This window comes from Anoplophora glabripennis, unplaced genomic scaffold (genome assembly GCF_000390285.2).
Source record: "Anoplophora glabripennis isolate ALB-LARVAE unplaced genomic scaffold, Agla_2.0 scaffold243, whole genome shotgun sequence".
Lineage (NCBI taxonomy): Eukaryota > Metazoa > Arthropoda > Insecta > Coleoptera > Cerambycidae > Anoplophora > Anoplophora glabripennis.
Genome location: NW_019416329.1, coordinates 654,564 through 677,202, shown reverse-complemented (window position 1 = coordinate 677,202; position 22,639 = coordinate 654,564). Strand labels below are relative to the sequence as shown.

Sequence of the window (22,639 nt, the reverse complement as noted above, 5' to 3'; positions counted from 1 at the left end):
ACTATTAATGACAGAATAATAAGAAAGTTAAACGTATTATAAATTATTTCTACTAGAATAACCATATTTTATGCCCTGTTTTATATTGATATATTAAGAGTGTCACTAAGGTGAATATCACCGGTAATAAAAGTTAGGCTTTGGTTACAACGCATTTCTTAATAAAAGCAAAAAACTCGAATAATTTACTAATATAAGTAGTAGTAGTAATAAATGTTAAATTAATTAAAATTGACGTTGTAATAATCATAAGAAATGCTGCCACGATAATTTATTAACAGGTATTTATGTCCTACTTAATTTTACTTTTCGTGGAATTAATGAGTGGACGTCGAAGCAGTATGAAAAAGCAAATTTTTTATGTATTAGCAACTTTTTCAAGATCCACCTTTGATTTTATTTGGTTGCTAACTATTATCAGACTTTATATTAATATGCATATAAGTTTTCAGTAATATCTTAGGACTGTTTTTCTAACAATGCATTTTAAGCGGAAGAACTTTTGCAATCATGAATAGCGATTTTGAAACGTTTAACACGCAAACGCTGATGAGGGGTATGGATAATTAATATTTATTTTATAAAAAGTAGGTCACTGGAAATAATATTCTCTTTTTAAATAAGAAAATCATTTAGTTATTTTAATAAAATTTGGAACGGTTAAACTACTATATCTGTGTTGAATATCAGACAATCGTTTTCAGTTTTTCGACACATTTTTCTTGTCACGTTTAAGAATAAGATCATAGAAAAATTATATTAATGATAATAATTTTAATATTGCATCCTTGCACATGTGTTTCATTATTTTACATCTTTCTACGTTATTGTCAATTGGTTCGATATAAATATAAACAGCGAAATATACGAAATTATACATACCGGGTAACCCAAACCAGTCACCCCTAGACAACTTGGCAACACATGATCTTATTTGATATATAAATCATTTTCTATCTTTTCATTTTCTTTTTTTTCGATTGAATCAAAAGCGTTCATAATTTTCGAAATTTAAATATGACTTATATTTATGTTTATTTCGTTTAAAATTTCAAGTTTGACGAAATAAATTTTAGTTAAAACATCATAAAAGTGTTTCAAATGTACCTTTGAATCGCAAAAAATATAGTGCATCCGCCAGTTTGGATACCCGGTATATATAGCTGTTATTTTTGGTGTGACTGAAAATGAATGAATTATAACGTATAACTGAAATTTAGTATATACTTACCCTAAGTGCTTTGTAGTTATTTGAGTAATCCACAGGTTGACATTTATAGCTATAATCCCAAAACCATCCACTTACTAAATGCTGTAACAAAACATTTAATTACTTTAGTAAAAATAAAAACTTATACAGGAAGTATAAGAACAATACAGAAATAGAATTTGTAAGAAAATCGATATAAAGACATTTGTTTACATTTTTCATTTATCAAGAGAAATAGTCAAAAGCGTAAATCTGCTATTCGTTTTCAGTGAACATAAAATTATAATGATCTTTTGAAGAGAGCGATATATCTTTCGGAACATCAATTCTAAACCAACGACGCGGCAACTAGCTTAGAAACTTTAGAAACTTTCAACCATTGACCGTCACAAAAGCCTACAAATCAACCATATTTAAGGATGCTGTGATCTACTCTGGTCACTGGAGTGGTCACTGATACTTATCTGCTATGAGTGTTGTTTACATTTACAGCTCTACATAACATTTGCAATTCAAGTTTAAAGGAAAGAAAGAACAACGTTATTCATTGTTACCTTTTTTAGAATTTAGTTACGTACAAATGTTTAAAATATACTCTTTTCAAATTTTATGTTTTTATATGATTTTAGTGTTTATAAAAAAAATGTAGATATCTATATTTTCCACTATTTCGAGGAGTTCATTCCTTTCTAGTGTAATGTGAATTTACCTCTGAATGTGGTATTACTAATCAATATTTTTTATCAATCTGAAACTGTTTAGATCGAAACTTCTTATTTAGAACAGTCTTTATTTATTTAAGTATAATATATCACAACAATATATAGAAAATAAAGTTATGTCTTAACCTTTCTGGGACACTTAGTATTATGTTATATTTAAATAGATTTTTGTACAATTGCCGTGATATGGTTAGTTGAAATGGTAAGGAAGGTATAGCTATTAGAACATGTCGTAAGAGTAATAGATCGGACAAAGACCTAATAGCTATGCTACAGATTAATCTGTATTCAAATTTTCTGTCGTGTGCGAAGCTTCGAAATAACTCCAAAAGTATAGAGCGATGTACGTTTGATGACCCAGACAGAACCGCATCACCGGTCGAGAATCATAATTTTCACCGGTCGTTTAAATTCCGTTGCCGGAGATATCCACGGAGTCCAAAGCCGCTCCGAATACACCAAACTAGAGCAGACAATAGTCACAGAGCCCGATGCTATTGACAGAACCAGCGAGTCTATCACGGAAAGACAAGAAAATCACTGATTTTTCAAATTTTATGATAATCAGCCAGAAATTCTCAGAAACTGCCTAGTGACCACCAAAGACATGATCCACAGTACGACGACGTAGCTGAAAATAAAAGGCAACCCACCTTCTATGACGGATCAAAATCACCCAAGGAAAGACAGAAATTCCTCCGTTCCAAGGCAGCTCGAAGTTCAAAAGTTCGTAATATGTCAATAGCTGTGTTTGAACTTCGACCCTGGTCATCTACAGATCATTAACCAGGTCGAAGTGTCTGACCAATACGTATTGTACGACTATTAATTCATTATCGTCCCTTTGTATATACAGAAGACCATTCTGGTCATACATAACTCGATAAGTTGTTGCGTCAATATTAAAACATTATTACAATTTTAATTTCATTATGACAAAAATTAATTCTTAAAAATGCATATGAACAATCAAAACTTCAAATAACTTTAAAAAAAATGTTCAAAAACGTTTCCGTTGTGGCAAACGTTGAAAATGAATATAAGCGTAATATGATCGGAATTTATTATACCTGTAACCGCAACTATGAAAGAGCATGTCATATGTATTTGTATGAATATCCTGAAACAAATTAGATCGAAGTTTGTTTGAATTCTGAGCACTCGAACAACCTAGAAAGCACTCGAGCAACCTAGAAATAACTATGAGCACGGGATTAAAACTTTAATAATGATTTATTGTAACGTGTGATGGTAATAGTTTAAATAACTAGGTGGATTTCACAGAGTCTAACGACACTTGGAGTGTATTCAATAAACAGGAATCTAAATAAAAATTTAGATAATTTTGGAAAAAATACATTGAAGATGGATTTTTCGAGATAAAGCGTCTGAATTTGGTTCGAACTGAGGCAGTACAGTATTGGAGGTCATGAAGGTTTGCAAAAAATGTAATAAAATTTCCAGAGTCGTGTTTAAAAAAAATTAGTTGATGATGGAAACGTTACATGTACAGGGCAAAACGTTGTCATGAGAAAGTGTTCTTCTTTTTTTTCAATATCACTTCAAACAAGGCTGAAACGAAACAAAAACGGATTTCCAAAATGTCAATCCTAGCCTTGATTTTTTAAAGGCATAATGTTGGTCCTATGATTATGTAACTTTGCCCCATTTAAGCTACTTCGTTTTTCTTACCGTTTCCGAGATCCCTGTGGTGAGAAGCGAATTTATAATAGCCTGTATAGCATGTTACCAAGCCAATATTATACACAATATTCATTAAACTTTTTTGCATTCAGTACAAATTATTATCTTAGTTGCTATAACCACAAAGGCTTTCCTACCGTCCCGGGATCTATACAAACGTACTCAATAAATCAAAAAGAAAGACAGTGAAAAGAAACCAACAAGTGTGAAATACAAAACAAGAAGTGCTCCAAAACAAAACAGTGCAAAAAGGCTCAGTCGAAAGTATCTACGAAAAGTGCCACCAAGAGGGTATCAGACCTTAAGTAGCCACAACAGACTACTCTCCAAATATCAGATTCCAAGTTCCAAGCTTTAAGTGAACAAAGCAGGAAAGAAGCTGACTAACGGGAGGTCCTCAATAACGTTTATTCCGCAAGTACCTACTGTACATTGTTGTAGAAGTCCATAGTAACCCAATTCCTCAAGGACCAATAACAAGGACCTTGATACGACACTACCTTACTCTTACAATTACAAGCAGACCCATCAAATATGACATCATTGTAATCTCCAAAAAAAAGTTTTGTTCAGATATAGGATCTTCATTGAAAAATATGTGTTTGTTTTGTTACGCTTTTTATACAAACAACTTGTACAAAATTCAGTATTCACAAGAAAAACTAGCTGTACAACTTTCTTTTTGAGTTAGTACTACTCTTCTAAACTTAAAAATAAGGAAGCTGAGGTGGAATAACCTTTATAACAATATACTACATAACCCTGTACAATCTTTAAATACAATGAAAACAGTGTATATATAATCTGCAGAATTTAGTTCATATCTACAAATAAATTTGAATGCAGTGCCTCCCTCATTCCATTACAAAGTTTCTCATAACGTGCGTTTAACCTTGACATTGCTATTATATAAATATCATACATGCATTATACAACGGTAAACATTTTTTTTTCACTTTCTCTACGTCCATGAAACGATAATTGACCTTGCGATGGCAACGAACGTCCTTGTAGAGAAAGTTTACTGGCAATGGTACTAGCTACCAGCGAATTGGTATTATATAAACGGTACTTGCTACATGACCTCGACAAACCGCGTTTCATAATTTATAAAATATCTTTCACAGATAAATTACTTCATTCACACGGTTAATGGTATAACAGTAGCAAGGTTTTATTTATATTTTCAGTTTATTTAACTCTTAGGAGAATGAACTTTTCTCGACTGAATAACCGCAGTGAGTTTAATTTTTATTATACAGTACAGTTGTTTTTACTCGTAGTATTACAATAACAGTCATGATTGTTGAAATAAAGAGAAATGCAGTAGCTCAGACTCCGAATGAAATAATAAAAATGTCAGTGACAAAAAAGAGTAATTTAGTTTTCAGACATAATTTAATAATAAAACGTAGATGCATTTATGGATAATTTTTTGTTTCGTCAATGTACAATTACTTTTAATACAACTTTTCAAATTTTTGGAAGTGCAACTCCCTTTTAGATTATACTTTAATTTTTAATTTAATCACTTTTCAAAAGAGCTTCTGAATGACTTGAAAATATTTGCGTTTTTTTATCTAATTGACATTAAAAATTTGAAAATCGAAAACACTATTGTTGATTGAGTTGAAACAAGGGTTTCTACGATGACTTTTATTCAATGTTTATTGATCAAACTATATAAGTGAGCGAGAATAACCCAAACCAATTCAGTAAAGATCTCGATAAAGACACGTAGATACATCTTACAAAAAAAATCGATAAAAACGAAACGGCACAAATATCTCCAATACCGTTAGAGATAGCTATAGGGAACCTATACACAGTTTAAAAGAGTTTTAAATTTCCCAACTCCCAAAGTAAAAATATACTGGATGTTCCGTTTAAAATAATCAAGTTAATGCTGTTTAAAGTTGAGAGAAGTATTCAGCAGTTTTTTGAACACCCTGTATAATACTAAGTGACGACAAATATAACAATTTATAACTTCAAGCATCTAAAATAGACCCTCCAAAGCTGCTTCCTTAAAAATATATTTTTATTACTAAATTAAATTTCTACACTATGCTTGCATTTTCACTAAAATTGAAATATTTCACAAACTATAAGTCCTAGGTATGCAGAACCTTTAATAAAGTTCACCTATTTTTTTACGGAGCTTTCAAAAATGCAGTAAAATACAGGGTGTTCCATTTAAAAAAACATAACTTTGATATGGTACGCTTTTCCTGGACACCCTGTACATCTCAAAATATTTTTAAAATGTAGGCGTAATCAACCTACACATACCCACCTAAACAGGTTTCTATAACATTTGCCGTTTGGTCACTAGCGACCGAGGCGTTACTGGTGGCCCACCCTGTATATGTAAATAACACTTTTAAATTTAAAGACAAATAAAAAATTTATATTATTTGGAATGAGTGTACAAATGATAATTATATAGAGTTTAAGCTTAAATCCAGTTAGAAATTAGTTTAGTAAATATATTACCTACCTCATATAACATAAACAAACTGTATAGGACTTGTGCACCGTTGTAAATTACAAGAACTTCTCTTAACTTGAACGGTTTCCGATTTTCCATCATCCTTGGGCCAAGAAAGAGGATAACGTAGAGGTAACCCAACACCATCATGATTGTTGGTACCGGACTGTGCATTAAAGGCCAGTCGGTTGTCCGAGGATCTAGAAAAAAAAAAGTACTAAGACCGCCTTTCTCACGATAGTGTTTTCTACAAAGAGAGACATTTTAAACCATTAGAGTACGGACCATTTGTCTTAGTGAATAATGGCAACCTTATACTATTATGCCCACACAGGCATTTTTAAGAAAATATTTCATCTCTACCATATTCTATTAATTTAATTCTATTTTTTCGTTCGTTTTGAATAGGTATAAAATTGTCTCATCATAAACACTAGCAAGTTAAATTGTTTAGTCTCTGATAATGTGTTGCATGTATTAATTTATAATTAATTATAACAGCGTTTAGTTTTGAAATTATATCCACATTCGTACATTTTATGCCATAGATACGCTGACTTTAATGTAATCCTTCCTCACTACACGATAATAAGTACTTATTGCATCAACTACAACTATGATTTGAACTAATGATTATGGTGGGAAACAGCTACTTTGTGGACTAAAGCTTCGTCCAGCATTGAATTACACGCGTATTATTCATAAGTACCTAAATAAAGGCTGGTTTGGGAACAGAGCTGGGTATGAATTTAGAAAAGTGTTTCAGTTCATAATGCTCTGTTGAAAAGTATCCATGATTATTTGAATCCCGAATACAACAGTTAAAGAACTCGTACTCGAAATCAGAATACTGGTATTCTATAGTGTTCACATTATATGAATACAATATAGGTCTGTTCCAACAGGAGTCACATATTGGTTCCGAACCGTTCGAAATGTGCATCCAACTAATTCTTGCGATATATTCACTGTGTACTACTATATCCATGTCTCAAAAAAACGACAATGGTTTGTACTTCTCCAAAGATTGTAAAAACATGTGCGTAAATTTATAAACTGGTATAAGTAAAATTTTTGAAATATTGTCACACAATCGTGATGTAGAAGTTCTCCTAGAACTAAGAGCTTTTTAAATTAAAAGAAAGTATTTATCAAAATATAATGAAGAAAACATTTTTATACCGAATTACAGAAAAAAACGTCCAATTACGTATGAACAGTAGTGATTTTCAACTTTTACCAGACTATTTTAGATATTATCGGTATTGAGTATTTGGGTACTCATCGATATCATGTTATTCATAACTACACTTATTTACTATTTCCGTTTACTAAATCCTGAATACATATCAAGTATTCAAAATTTGGATACTGATTACACAAATATTCTATTATTGAATACTACCCATGAACATGTTGTGCTTGTTTAATTTCCAATTCTATTTTGAACTTATTCGTTCTCATTAGTGAGACGAATTATATTATTATAGATTAATTAGTAGGTCACTCTACGCCAGTAGGTGCAAAGCAAAGTTTTGTGCTAGTAAGCATTGAGTAGCAGTGATAATTATAAACACTCTGTAATATAACCTGTACAGTTGTGATGTCAATAAAATAAGTTGTTTTTACCTTTATTTGTAACACGCCCAACAATATAAATTTTTCTATTTTTTTGAACTGAAATGTTAATTTTTATTGTGGAATTCTGAAGGTTATCATGTTTCTCATATATCACCTTTTTTTTAAATTTAAAAAATTCTGAATATTTAAATAAAAAAAATACATATTGTTAGTGCTTCTACGTAATATTCTTTTTCTATATCATGTGATTATATTCAATAGTTAATGGGTAGGTAATGTAAATTTGAAAAACAAGATTTGGGATGTAAACAACATAAAATGAAAAATATTGGTCTGGTCGCAGTACATTTATTTCGGAAATTACAACAATTTAAAAAAAGTGGTACCAATAAATTATATTAAATGTTTTTTTGCAAATTCTACAATTATTCATATTTATGTGGTGATTTAGAATGATTTCTAATTACTGATTCTTAATCATTTAAAATTACTCGTGTGTATACCTATTATTTAAATATAAATACTTTGGGTTTACTAGTTTTTTTTTTAATATACACGGTGTTACATACATTTCTGTCGTTTTTTAGAATATGCAGCTGAAATTTTCCAAACTTGACTAAAAGAGGCGAATGTAGCAAACGAAGGAAAGGAAGGTACACTTGCTTCCTCGATTTCTTCCATTCTGGCGAAATTTTGATGGCGGCTAACATTTGAGATATCAACTTTGGCAATAGCTTTTGCTTTAATTTTATTAACATAAGAAGTTAGATTAATTTAAAACCGAGACTTTAAGTTAAGTAACCTGCATTTCAATATTGGAAGACAAACATAAGAAATCAGTCAAAATATCTTCACGAATGAAAACTTACATTATATTAATGCAATTAGTTTCCCCAATTGTCAAATTGAAATTACATATTTTGTGCTGAAGCTATAATTACAAAAAAATAAAACAAATAATAATAATAATAATAATAAATCTTAACAGGAAAGCCAATTTGATTGTTAGATATTAAGTAGAATTTGAAATTTGAAGAATATTGAGTCGTTTCATCGTTCGTCGTTTAAAATAAATTGAAAAATAAAAAGCAGCAAATGAAACAATATCACATACTTAAGGATTTTGTAACGTCTTTTAAACTGGCCTTAAAAAAAATTATACTGGAGTGAAACAAAGTACTTACAAGAAAGAAACGCTCGCAAAACAAGACATTTGAATGATACGTGTGCACAAAGTTGGAGAGGGTAATGAGAACTACTACTCCCATTTCCTCCATCCTCGTTTTGATTTTTTTAATTATAGAATTGCACAAATAATGTGCCGACACTGAATAAAAGCTCACGTAAAGTTCCAACTAACTTTCTTAAAAAACAAGTTATATTTGAAAACAACTTTTAAATTATAATTTTGAGAATTCAAATGAACCTCCTAATGACAGACGTCATTAAAATGTTAATAAGTTATTTTAAACTTCAGAAAAACCGCGAATAAAACAAAATATTTCAAGGTTCTAGCAAGAGACGAAAATTTACATAATTTTCAAGAAATAACAGGCGTGACTAAGTTTATATTTATTTAATTATTATAATTTGTAGCATATTTAAAACTTTAGCACGTGTTCCAAAAAATAATTTCGGAAAACGCTTTTAGACATCATTAAACAAAAAAACATTGAAAACAAAAATGCATTTTATTAGGTACCAAAAGCTGTTAACACATTGTTTACATTTATGGAAATAAGTAAAAAGCTCTATATGTTCTACAAAATGAATTAATTAAACAAGTTCTTATCGAAACATTAACTTCTATACATTGCAAAACATCACGCAATTGTTTTTAGTTCCAAGCATAATTATTTTAAAATTGAATATATTTAATATCAACAAAAACAAAAATTCAAACAATAAATAACAACCTTCAAGGACAAGGAAGTGTAGATAATCGCCTGTTTTGAGATCTAATCCTCGTAATTTATGCAGTATTTCCCCTCGGTATTAATGATTCATATCTTGAAATAACGTATCGTTTCTTTCATAAAAAAATGTTTTCTTAAAAGCGAAATAATTTGACACGCAAAAAAAATTTCTGGACACAAGAATAGTAACAATTACTTGTGTATGTATGAACACACTTCTCTCAAAAAATTTCTATTTAGTTTCAATAATCATATACAGTGTATATTAATATATGTACGTGTATATTCATATATAGACATCCTATTTATTGGTTAAGTTAAGTGAAATTGTCAACTGCCTAGGTATCTGGAAGATTTATTGAGAAATTTAAGATCACATTTTAAAAGAAGTTGTAGTCAACAAGAATTTAAGAATTTTTAAAACTGTAATTCATAAAATTGACCCCATCAACAACCCAGTAGATTTCCTTAAATCAATATGTTGATCATGTTATTAAACAGTTTGAATCGCTTAAGGCATATTTGAGTCAGTTTGTGTACGATGACCCTTCCAAAATAACGGAGCTGCAGAAAGCTATGCAAAATAAGTTTATATTAAAATATTTAGAATGTATATCTTATATTTTGGGATTATTAATTGAATTTGATTTACTATTTGAGTCAAAGGCACCACTACTTTAAATATTACAGTTTGAAGTTGCAAGGTTCATATAAAAATCATGCACATCAGTAAGTTGTTGACGTTTGGAAAATTAATATTTGCAGTATTGAAAACAAAAACAGATTGATTTTAGAAAAGCCAACGACTTATTGAAGGGCGTTTTATACAGGTTGTCCGCAAATTTCACCGACAACGTTTGACTGCATATTCACGACGATAAATAAATACAATCTACGAAAAAAGTTAAACAAAAACTTTTTGGTTTTTGAGTTACAAGCCTTCAAAGTTGTCAAAAATAAAACTAATTTAATTAATAACGTCATAACCCTTTTACCGATCGCGTTAAAATTTGGCACATTTATTTGGACTATTATGGCGTATTAGTTCTTAAAGCTTTAGTCATATCGATATATTGGTTGATAGTTTTCTCCGGTTACCTCTCCTTTTTAGCGGTCAAAACTTTTACAATGGTCATATTTTTTTAAAACGGAGAGTTACATTGAAATGGTCGTTTTATTTAAAAAAAAATATTGTCTCTTGATAAAATCGCCTACAGAAAGCCATTCTTGAAAGAAATAGCATTATTTGCAGGTCTGTGCATTTCTGTTTGCGTAGCAGCGTCACGGATTAAAAACTTTGAGATCAGTAGGCGATGAAAACAAGATGTTGATTGCTGTGGCAATCAGGTAATGTCATTATTGTCGTGTTTCTTTAGGATTCTCATCACTCCACACGAGCAAAAGTTCCTCAATCCTTTCAAATAAAATCTCTTCAACATGTCTTAGTCAGATTTATACAACTGTAGGATTTTTTTGATATTCAAGAACTTAATCAAAAATGGAAAAGGTCATGCTCTTTTAGATTATAATAAATGTGGATTTGAAACAACTGATGATATTAAAAAATACTGGTCAGTGTATTAACTTAAAATATGTGGGTGATATACAAAGATTTCCTAATTTAAGTGAAGTAATCTCAACGGTTTTAATTTTATCTTGTTTTAACGAATATATTAAGAACATTTTTAATTATTTAGATACTACTGCATTTGAGCAAACAGTACAATAGACATATTTGGAAAAATTAAAAAATCTACTGCCAATTTCTATTATCTGTAGGAAACAAGTCTGTTTTTCCATATCAGTTGCATAGAATTTACATTTGCTGTGTATTAGCACATAATAATATTATATTCTGCGTTGTAAGTAAATTAAATTTCAAATTCAGTTCAATAACTTCAATTTCCATTACCTTTACAGGTTACTGTCAACACTGATCTAGGCGCCAAATTTGAATATAAAAAGAAATAACTACAGTTTTGTATTCTTTGTTACAAATAAAAAAATTTTAACTTTTATTTTTAATATCGGGTATTTTGGGGATTTTTTAAAGTAAAACATTAAAAAATTCACATTTTCAAATTCGCTACGCTATACGCCAAGAGTAGCTTATAAAACCCATGACTGTAATGAAGTAATAGCCAGCACCAAATAAACTTATGTGTAATTGTCTTGCATTAATAACACTCAACAATAGTAATATTTGAAAATTAGTAGTAATGTGAAATTCGCTTCCATTTTTGCCCCTTTCCGTGAAAAATTTCTTGTCCAAAAAAGAAAAAGTTGGGAAAACCAATGAATTTCCGTTTAATATTAAAACCTGAAAGTTCCTAAAAATTGGAACTATTTATAACTAAGGCGGCGATCATAATCCTTGTAAACAGTCTAAAGTTCGTTACCGAACATCTGTCTGAATAAACTGGAAACTAATAAACTCATTTGATAAAATTTAGATGTTAATATAATCATTTTATTAGTAAATCAAGTTAATCGATTCTCAGAATACCAGCTTGGTCAATTAGCATTAATCACAATTTGCTTTATTTACAGTCAATTTAATATAATTTTCATTCCATCTTTAGACAACAAAAATTGATATAACGCTTTTCTCTTAAAAGAAATTATAAAACAGTATCCTCCTCTTTTTCACTTAAAAGAAGTTGCAGAAACTATTTAACTGGTCATTTTCCAGTGAACGTCTATGCTTAAAAGGCATAGTGTTTTATAAGCGGTCATTTCATTAGGATTCAGTATTCGAAATATTACAGCGTCTTTGGATATATGATGGAAATATTTTTGTTTGAGTTACGGTTTAAAGTCAATGTTCCGAAAAAAATTGGTTGTCGACTTTAATAAGAGTTTTGGTGAAACATTCTCTTGATTTATTTGATTTAATTTAAGAAATTAAGTTAATTTAAGATCGTGATATTAAGTTAGGTTTGGTTGGAATGTGTGATTTTCTGGAACAACGATGCAATGTAGAATTTTGCGTGAAACCAGACAAATTTTACGAAAACGTTTCAAATTTTGAAACAAGCTTACGGAGATGATGCTCTGGGACGTATGCAATATTATGGACGAGGAAGGCTTTCGACTTCACCTGATGACTCCCACATTCAGAAAGTCAAAGATATGGTACGTGCAAATCGTTGATTGATGTTAAAGAAGTTGCAGAAGAGGTTAGTTTGACGGAAAAATTGACCATGCGTCGAGTTGTAGCAAAATTTGTTCCTCGTTTGATGACCGCACAACAGAAAGAAAATCGTTTCCTTGAACAATCCAATAACGATTCATTCAAAGGATCATAGCGGGAGACGAAAGCTGGGTTTACGTCTACGACATCGAGACGAAAGTTCAATCATTCCTGTTTCAAGGTAAAAAAATGAACCGCGTGTATTATCAAATCGTTTTACAATGATTATCTGAAAAAACCGCAAAAAGAGACCAAGTTGTGGCGAGACAGTTCATGGGTATCATGATAACGCTCTCGCATAATTAGCTTTGTTAATTCGTCAGTTTTGTGCCAAAAATTAGATTCATGTCCTCCCTTACTCTCCTTACTCGCCAGAACTGATTCCAGAAATTAATAATAAAGTTTAAAAAAATAAAGTTCGCTTTTTTTCTAAACATACCTCGTAATTAAAAGATTAACATTTCTACAATCTCAATGAATGCTCTTTTGTCAGATCAGGTTTCTATTTTTTTTATCAAAATTACGCCAGATCATAAAAGTCCATACAAAATTTCAACCGAAAAAAAGAAAAATGTTAATCATTTTTGTATGCATCTTGAAAGTGGCTCATTATTTTTACTCGGAAAATCTGTAGTTAACAGCTTTACTTGATTTTTCTGTAAAATCCTGAATGCTTTTTGAAGTTACTATTATTGAAAGACCCATCTCACCTCACTTCTAAGAGCAAATATTTAGTGTTATATTCCTTTACAACTATAAAACTGGACCCATTACGCATATTAGGTGATTATATCCTTCTAACAGGATGCTGTTACATAGAAGCAGGTGAACAGAACATACACGTCGAACCCTGAAAGATGTCTCACATGTAACTTAGCCCGTAGGTGTTTGGACTTAACCAAGGCCGCCAACTGTAGCTACAAGTCTGCGATCTAGAGTGGGGAGACCTAAAAAAAAAGAAAACAGCTAAAGTTGAGGAAATAATTGCCTCGGTGAAGGTCAGCCACACTGGCAGGAGGGAATTCCCGCAGAACTTGTTGGTAACATGAGCCGACTGCTATTTTTGTTTTTGAAGCTTCAGATGATTTACAGTTCCAACTGGTTTTTGGGATTAATGCGTAATGAAAGAATGAGATGAAAAATGATCTGGTAGTAATCATTTCCTAAGGCATTAAGTAAAAATTACAGACAACGCATGTCGTTTTTGATAAGGATTCTTAAAGGCAGAGGAAAGATGGATATTACGGATTTTCTTACAATATTTTCGCAAGTACATCAACACAATTTTATCATCACTGAAAAACAATATGGAAATATTGAATGGAATACTGTAGAATATGGAATATGGACTATAAAAAATAGATTCTAAAGCAAATTATTGACGAATGACGTTGTACAAATTCAATTAAATGCCACTGAAAAAATTGGTATGTGCACTATTTTATATCCTTAGAATACCAAAACAAAACGATATTCCGTATTTGCAATTAGAGGTATTTATATTATTGTATTGATCATGGTTTTTGGTATTATCATATTGATCATTTTAATATAGTTGTGCACCGGTAGAAAACCAAAAATTACATGATTTGCCTAAAAATTGATCAGTTTTACACAAATGTTTTTGGTGATTTTACTCCTACAAAATAACATACTATTTTACTGTTACAGATACTAGATTCAATAGATTCAATAATAATATAACAGAAAACAGAACGTTTCGGAAAAATCTGTCTTATCTCAATTCAGTACATTTTTCAAATTTTCTACGTCATCAAAAAGGTGCTTATAAGTTATATCTTTTAAAGAAATAATATATTTTATTGTTTGGAAACATTTTTTATTACGTTTAATTAAAGTGTGTTTGAGTTCTTACGTTATTCTTAGAAAAAAGAAAATCTGAAGAAAACCATTTCATAATTTCTAAACGGTACAGTAACAGGTTATGGGATATCAGCGTGTTCATACAAATAAGCCCTATCGAATTATGATTAAAAAGTTAGGGGTGGGCATTTAAAAGAAAATGATTATGACGTCACATCTCAAAAACAAAAAGTAGACCGAAAATAATATTTGGTATATTTTGTAAATATAGTCCAGGCGGTACTTGTTTCGGGTTGGGTAAAACGCATATGTACGAAGATTTTTGCTTTAACGGCTTCTAAATAACATCACAAATTATAATATTTCTATGCAAATAAAAAAAACGTGGGCTTAATTGTTATTGCAAAAAAGTATACAAAAATAGCAAAAAAAATCATTTTTTTCTTGGATTTCTCGTCGACAACTTAGCAACTATTCGTTTTAGACAAAAATGGAAAAGGAAAAAAGTTTTGTAATTAAATTTTGATCAAGATAGAGTTAGTTGCAATTCGAAAAAATAATTATTGTTGTTGCAAAAATCGGAAAAATCATTTAAAAAATTGCAAAAAATGCTAGTTTATTTGTCAATTTTTTTCAGACACTTGAATAATACCTAGGATCTTCATACTTTTCCCAATTAAACTTCTTAGTGCATAGAATCATCACACCAAATTTCATCCAATTCGGTTCGATAGTTTTTACATAATAATTGTTTAATTTTTTTATTTTTTTTAAATTAAAAAATTTTCAAAATCAAATTTCTAAAAATCTAAAGCCTTTGAATACTTGAAAATTTCACCACAAAAAGAAGAGCTCTCAAGCTTTAAAATGCTTTTTGAAAAATTCAAATCGGACGATTAGGTGAGCCGTGGTGATTGTTTAAACATTTTCGCAATTTTCACGCTTATAAACAATTGCAATAATTTAATGTTTTTTCAAATTTTTTTTTATTTTAAAATATGGTTTGAAAGTACTCGGAAAGGCGAGTATTTAAAAAAAAACCTGATGATCCGCCCATTATTTTCGGAGTTATAGCCCGTTAAAGTTAACCCTTATTTACAGCAAAACTATAAGGGCTGTTTTTTGAACCAATAGGTTTGTTATTCCGAGTACTTTCCAGATATAAATTTTCAAAATTTGCAATCACGGGCGTCCCATTTAAAATGTCACTCAAAGATATTCAAGACCGCGTGAAATCAATGAGGTATCAGTGGTGGGGGGAGCAAACACACAGCTACTCCGATCTGAATTCTCGAGTTCAAAATTGCGACACTCGGAAAAATTTCACTTATCTCAGCGTCTAATGGACCAATTTCGATGATTTTTTTTTAAATCGATGTCTCGCAACTAAAAAATTCAATTATCATATTTTCAACTACATTTTATTATTAATTATTGGACTTTTGACATGCCGATAAACAGTTACTTTAAAAAATGATTAATTTATTATGTTTATTTATTTACTATGTTAATTTTCACGACCAAAATTTTTGCATGTTGCACCATGTTGTTGGTATTAATTAAGTATCCAAAAGATTCTTATACTTTTTTTTATAAATAAAAAATAAATTTTAGATAAATATTTTAAAAGTAAACGAAAAAATTAAAATTATAATTATTCACAATTTATTTTTTTTTGAAAGATTTTTAGAAATTTATCGTACAACTAAAAATTAATACCAATTTTCAGTTGTTTATTTAAATAATTATTGTTTAAACAATTTTATAATATTTAAACAAACTTACTAGTATTACCTGGTGCAACATGCAAAAATTTTGGTCGTGAATATTAACATAGTAAATAAATAAACATAATAAATTAATCATTTTTTAAAGTAACTGTTTATCGGCATGTCAAAAGTCCAATAATTAATAATAAAAGGTAGTTGAAAATATGATAATTGAATTTTTTAAGTTGCGAGACATCGATTTAAAAAAAAATCATCGAAATTGGTCCATTAGAAGCTGAGATAAGTGAAATTTTTCCGAGCGTCGCAGTTTTGAACTCGAGAATTCAGATCGGAGTAGCTGTGTGTTTGCTCCCCCCACCACTGATACCTCATTGATTTCACGCGGTCTTGAATATCTTTGAGTGACATTTTAAATGGGACGCCCGTGATTGCAAATTTTGAAAATTTATATCTGGAAAGTACTCGGAATGACAAACCTATTAGTTCAAAAAACAGCCCTTATACCCTTATAGTTTTGCTGTAAATAAGGGTTAACTTTAACGGGCTATAACTCCGAAAATAATGGGCGGATCATCAGGTTTTTTTTTAAATACTCGCCTTTCCGAGTACTTTCAAACCATATTTTAAAATAAAAAAAAATTTGAAAAAACATTAAATTATTGCAATTGTTTATAAGCGTGAAAATTGCGAAAATGTTTAAACAATCACCACGGCTCACCTAATCGTCCGATTTGAATTTTTCAAAAAGCATTTTAAAGCTTGAGAGCTCTTCTTTTTGTGGTGAAATTTTCAAGTATTCAAAGGCTTTAGATTTTTAGAAATTTGATTTTGAAAATTCTTTTAATTAAAAAAAATAAAAAAATTAAACAATTATTATGTAAAAACTATCGAACCGAATTGGATGAAATTTGGTGTGATGATTCTATGCACTAAGAAGTTTAATTGGGAAAAGTATGAAGATCCTAGGTATTATTCAAGTGTCTGAAAAAAATTGACAAATAAACTAGCATTTTTTGCAATTTTTTAAATGATTTTTCCGATTTTTGCAATAACAATAATTATTTTTTCGAATTGCAACTAACTCTATCTTGATCAAAATTTAATTACAAAACTTTTTTTCCTCTTCCATTTTTGTCTAAAATGAATAGTTGCTAAGTTGTCGACGAGAAATCCAAGAAAAAAATGAATTTTTTTGCTATTTTTTTATACTTTTTTGCAATAACAATTAAGCCCACTTTTTTTTTATTTGCATAGAAAAATTATCATTTCTGATGTTATTTAGAAGCCGTTAAAGCAAAAATCTCCGATCATATGCGTTTTACCCAAGTACACCCTTTGTAAAACAGATACCGCCTGGACTAATATAGGGTTCCGTTATAAACAGATTTTGTCTATAATTTTGTCTTTAAGTTGAATAATATTTAATGTGGTAGTATATAACATATTTGAAATAATTAATAAAATTAATGCAGATATTTATTTTATAATATGAAGTCATTAATATGTTGTATAACATCTGATTTTTAATAAGTGCAATTAAAACTATTATACATACGAAATAAATCACAAAGATTTTATATACAGGATGTTTGACTGCCATTACTTCAGCATGAGATACAGTAATCATAAATGAACAAAAAAATTGTATATTACAGGGGCGTACGATTAAGTTTTCAAAAAACAGCGAGTATTAGCATTGAGGAGTTTCATCACAACGTGACAACAGCGCTTAACCTGCTGATGTACACCACGTGTACACGCGGCAGACTTGTCCTACGGAAAAAATGTAAACAACCATTATTGTGAAACATTCAGTAAATTTCAAGGCAATTGTTTTCCAGTTTTTAAATAAATAAAATGTATCGATTTTGTAGTGCGAAGATAGTGTTGTGCTTAAATTTTAGCTCGAACTTTACTAGGTATGAACCGCTTAAAACAGGAACTTAACTATTAATCAAATTACTTATTTGAAAAATATGAAATAAAGTACCCAAAGATTCACGTCGTCAAAATAATCATACGTATTAAAAATAATTTAGGTGTTTACCAAAAAGCAAAGTTCAGTAATTTTTAAACCCACAAGTACAAAACAAATTACAACACATGCCCAAAATGTCCTCCACCATTTTCGATACACGCACGACACCTTTTAATACAATTTTCGCGTACTCGCTGGAAAACACCTCAAGAAAAAGAAATAGTGGTACGCAAAAAACACTCCAACACGGTGGAATCCAGATACCGACTGAATTGCGTATTGGTGGTTGCTGGACACCTTAGTACCTCGTGGTTAATAAACCGCCGCGCCGTTGTCACATTGCTGAGTTAGAATTTTTAATCGAATTTTAAATTTATTACAACCCTAATTATTTTTTAGAATTAAACATAAAGAAGTTCAAAAAAGTGATAAGCATTGTATTTTATAGTATTCTATGCACGCAGTTATGTCAATATTACTTAATTTTTGATAATTTTTTTCTCGGAAATGGTTGAGTTTAGGACCCATGTCATATAAGGTTTTTTTTTGTTTATTTTAATGTATTCTATCGTCTGTTAGAATTAAGGCAGTCAAACCTACAACATCCCGTAGAAAGATTCATAGTTTTATAAAGAACAAACGTGGAATATCGATCTTGATAAATTTCAGCATTTTTTAAAGGCTATGTATTATGTAGATCGTTAAATATTAATAAAATAAAATCTGCAAACTCATTGACTTTTTAGACTTTAAAATATTTTATGTAATTATTCGTTTGCAGAAGTTTTTAGTACTTTTTTATTTAATTGGGTATTTTTGCAGCTCAAAAATATTTCATAAAGAGAAAGTTGATAATCGCCGTGACATGACAAGTTAAAGTTTGGAATTCTTTTTCAGTTTTCGTTCATAAAATTTCCACAGAGATATAAATATTTATTTCATTAATACTTATCTCATCGTGAGAATGCCAATAAAAATAATAGCAATACCTTTATTTTTTAGTCACTGTTCCTAAAACGTTTGTAATTAAAAAGAAATATTGCAATGGAAGACCACAAAAATGTTCGGGAGGCAGTAAATCTGTAACTTATTAAATTTACGTAGAATCTAGTGAAATCACGAACAACTGATTTTTGTTACAAATTTCAGTTTAAATGAACAGTATTTAATTAAATATTTTCTTAGTTTTGACAATAAATCAACCTTTTATTTGATTGGGTTTTTCTGTCGGGAAATTGAAGTACGGTAAAAAGCAGTAGCGGCTCTCCAGGTGAAGCAAGTGACGCACCGCTTCACCTAACATTTTCGTTTGGTTGGGCAATTTAAAATTATTTTTAATTTGATATAAATTTTAAAATTTAGGTATAATTCTATATTGAAAGTGTATTATGTTTGTTTGATTTATACGCAGAACTAAACAGAATAGTTGCGCGGTGACTGCCTTCTAAAAATCCATAGCCTTCGTTGAGCGCGAACAACAACCTCGTATGTACCTATTATACAACGTACAGCATAAGTAAGTGACGCGGACATAAATCAGTTTGTATTTCGCTTCACTTCCGTTGTTTGCGGCGGTTGTTATGGCAACGAGGCGGCCAACACGGGAGTAAACTACGGCGTGGGGGAACGAGTGACGCAGAAATTGAAGCAGCATTGTCATCGCCCATCGCCTGCATTTAAACAGTTTATACGATACGTTGCTCAGTGGACAATTATAATGGTTCTTTGTTAGTATTTGTTTTGTATCAATAATTGTAGAAAGTTTCCTATGCATGATCTAGTATGTATCTTATTGAAACGCCATTTTCCAGATGGAAAATTGAGAACAAAAAGGGTTTTTAAATTGTGAGAGACCTTCTCTCGATGCGGAAAAAAGGGGGAGGTCAAAAGACAAAGTCAAATGGTATTCGTAGTATACGTGGTTGTGTGGAACTGTTTATTTAAAAAAAAATTTTTCTGTATGCCGTGTTTAATTGTATTTCTATTTTTTATAAAATCTAAAATCCTTCTCGTTAACGTCAGTTTTTCGGTAATATTGCAAATGTAATTAAAAATTTCCAGATTCATTTAAAGCCGTTTGACCTTGAAAATTTTCAAATTTTTTCGCGCCTTTTACCTCTTTTTAGTTAATCAATGAATATGCTTCACCTATTCTCAATGTCACGAGCCGCCACTGGTAACAAGTTTCATGTTGCTTTATTCAAATTCAGGAAATATTAAGTACGTAATAAATGTCATTTAATACTCCTCTAATGATGTGACATTAATTTACTAGATACTAATTAAAAGTGAAAAAGTTTAAAATAACTAATTAAATTTAAAAAATATGTATTTTAAAGTCATTTCCAGAAAGTCGTTTTTTTTGTTGAATAATATCCGGGTTGGTTGCTACGTTGGTCCTCTTGAGAAAGGCTTCTTCTATCTTTCTTGGTGATTTCTTAAGAGATGGCCTAACTTGTTAGTATATATCTTTGATATACCTATACTATTTCCCCTTCTCTTTGTTCTTAGGTATTTTTCTGATGGTTTGTACTATATTTCCATTAATAGGTAGCTTCATTCCTTCCGAATCTTGATCGTAGTCGATGCAATTCCTGGCGCAAATGTTCTGGCATGTAGATGGTGTGTTTTGGAGGCATTAACGTGTTAACAATACATTTTGTCTGTGCTGGATGGTGATGAGGCCCAACGTTCAGATACTTATCCATGTTTGTTGGTTTCATCATGGAATTGGAAGAAAAGGGTATCCTCCTGTTCCTCGATGCCTCTGTTAAGAATCAACTAAAACACATCTCGTTATCATCTAATGCAAAAACAATTTATCGTAATCACATTAGTGCATCGAGCATCATCTGCAAGCCAGAGAGTAGCAACAGAAATATTGAATAAGTCATCAGAAGGTTGGCAGCAACATATCTAACATACATATAAGGATGTACTGATAATAAGCTGCTTTTTAAGAAAATACAATATTAATACCGCCAATAATATTTCAAGGAACAAAGGTGTAGTTCTTCCAAGACAACTTCCAAGGCCTCAGTGTATGTCGAATCTCGTAGATAAATATAGCTTGAAGAGGTTAAAAACATACCGTTAAACAATAACAGAAGTAGAAAAATTGACAGTTATTTTCAAAATGTAGTGAAAGGGAGACTATTTTGGGTAAGACTCTACAGAGAAACAAGAGAGCATGAGATAAAAATAGAGAGGAACTTAGAAGCTCGTCGGTCAAAATCAATGAGGAGAACTTCACAGACATTGGTCTTCTAATTGTGCACCAGAAGATTATGAGCCAGTGCACATCATGAGAATAAAAAATATCACTCAGAGTATATTCCAGTCTCATCTGTCATGCAAATTTACAAATTAAGTTTTTTTATAACGGGAGTAGCTGTCACTTTATTTTAATCGGAATACCCTATTTATTATTGCATTATCGACAAGATAAATTAAAAATAAATAAAAATGTTAAAGCTCCCCTGTACCTAAATATAACCATTTTATTTATAAAAAATTTGACAGATGCACGTATTTTGAAAATTCCTTGTATTTTTTTGCATCTTATTATAGAAAATAATATTTTCACCGATAGGCATTGTAGGGGCTACAGTTTGAATTTTCTGACATTTGCGGTTTTCTTGCATTCTCAAGAATATTACGTTAAAAATATTATCAAATTTGGCTTGAAAAACAAATATTGGGACTGTCCGTAGTCGGTTTTGGAGGTTTTTTTGTTGCGTTTTGTTTGTTATCCTTTTTTTTTGTACTTGAAAATAGCCCAGGTGTAAACACAAAGTTTCTTCATTTTGGAAAAAATACTTTTTCCTCGGAATAATTTAAATCGGACTTCTAATTAATAGTATATTAAAGTATAAGTGGATATTAAGGTCTTTAAAACACGCGCGATTTTTCGAGCACGACGGCGTAGCCGGAGTGCTCGAAATAGAGCAAGTGTTTTAAAGACCAGTTATCCACGAATACTTTACGCTATTTTTTTTTATTGGTACGCGTTGAAATCATAAATATTGTATTAATACTACAAAAAATGGAAATAAGAACTAATAATGTCAAATGGTTGAATTTGTGATGTTACATCAGTATACCTTTCGTTGTCATGAAAACGAGAAAACAAAACTTAATTTGTAACTGTATTGGCACATAAGATCAATTGCTGTCACCACAGTTATTACTAGTTGTATATTGTTTAAAAATGACTTCTAACATTGATTACTTAAATAGTAAAGCAGAATCGCGATTAATACCGCAAAAATCGCTTATAGAAAAGAATAC

At 30.4% G+C, this 22,639-nt stretch overlaps 1 protein-coding gene across 1 annotated transcript in view; it reads right to left on the bottom strand.

The window, feature by feature from the left end:
* LOC108907999 (elongation of very long chain fatty acids protein AAEL008004) overlaps positions 1–22,639 on the bottom strand; it is a 65,531-nt gene that overhangs the window by 12,788 nt on the left and 30,104 nt on the right. The window contains exons 3-4 of the mRNA XM_018711889.2: positions 6,137–6,327; positions 1,232–1,312 (exon numbers count right to left, since the gene is read on the bottom strand). Coding sequence (XP_018567405.1) covers positions 1,232–1,312; positions 6,137–6,327 — 272 coding nt within the window. The remainder of the gene's footprint in view (positions 1–1,231; positions 1,313–6,136; positions 6,328–22,639) is intronic.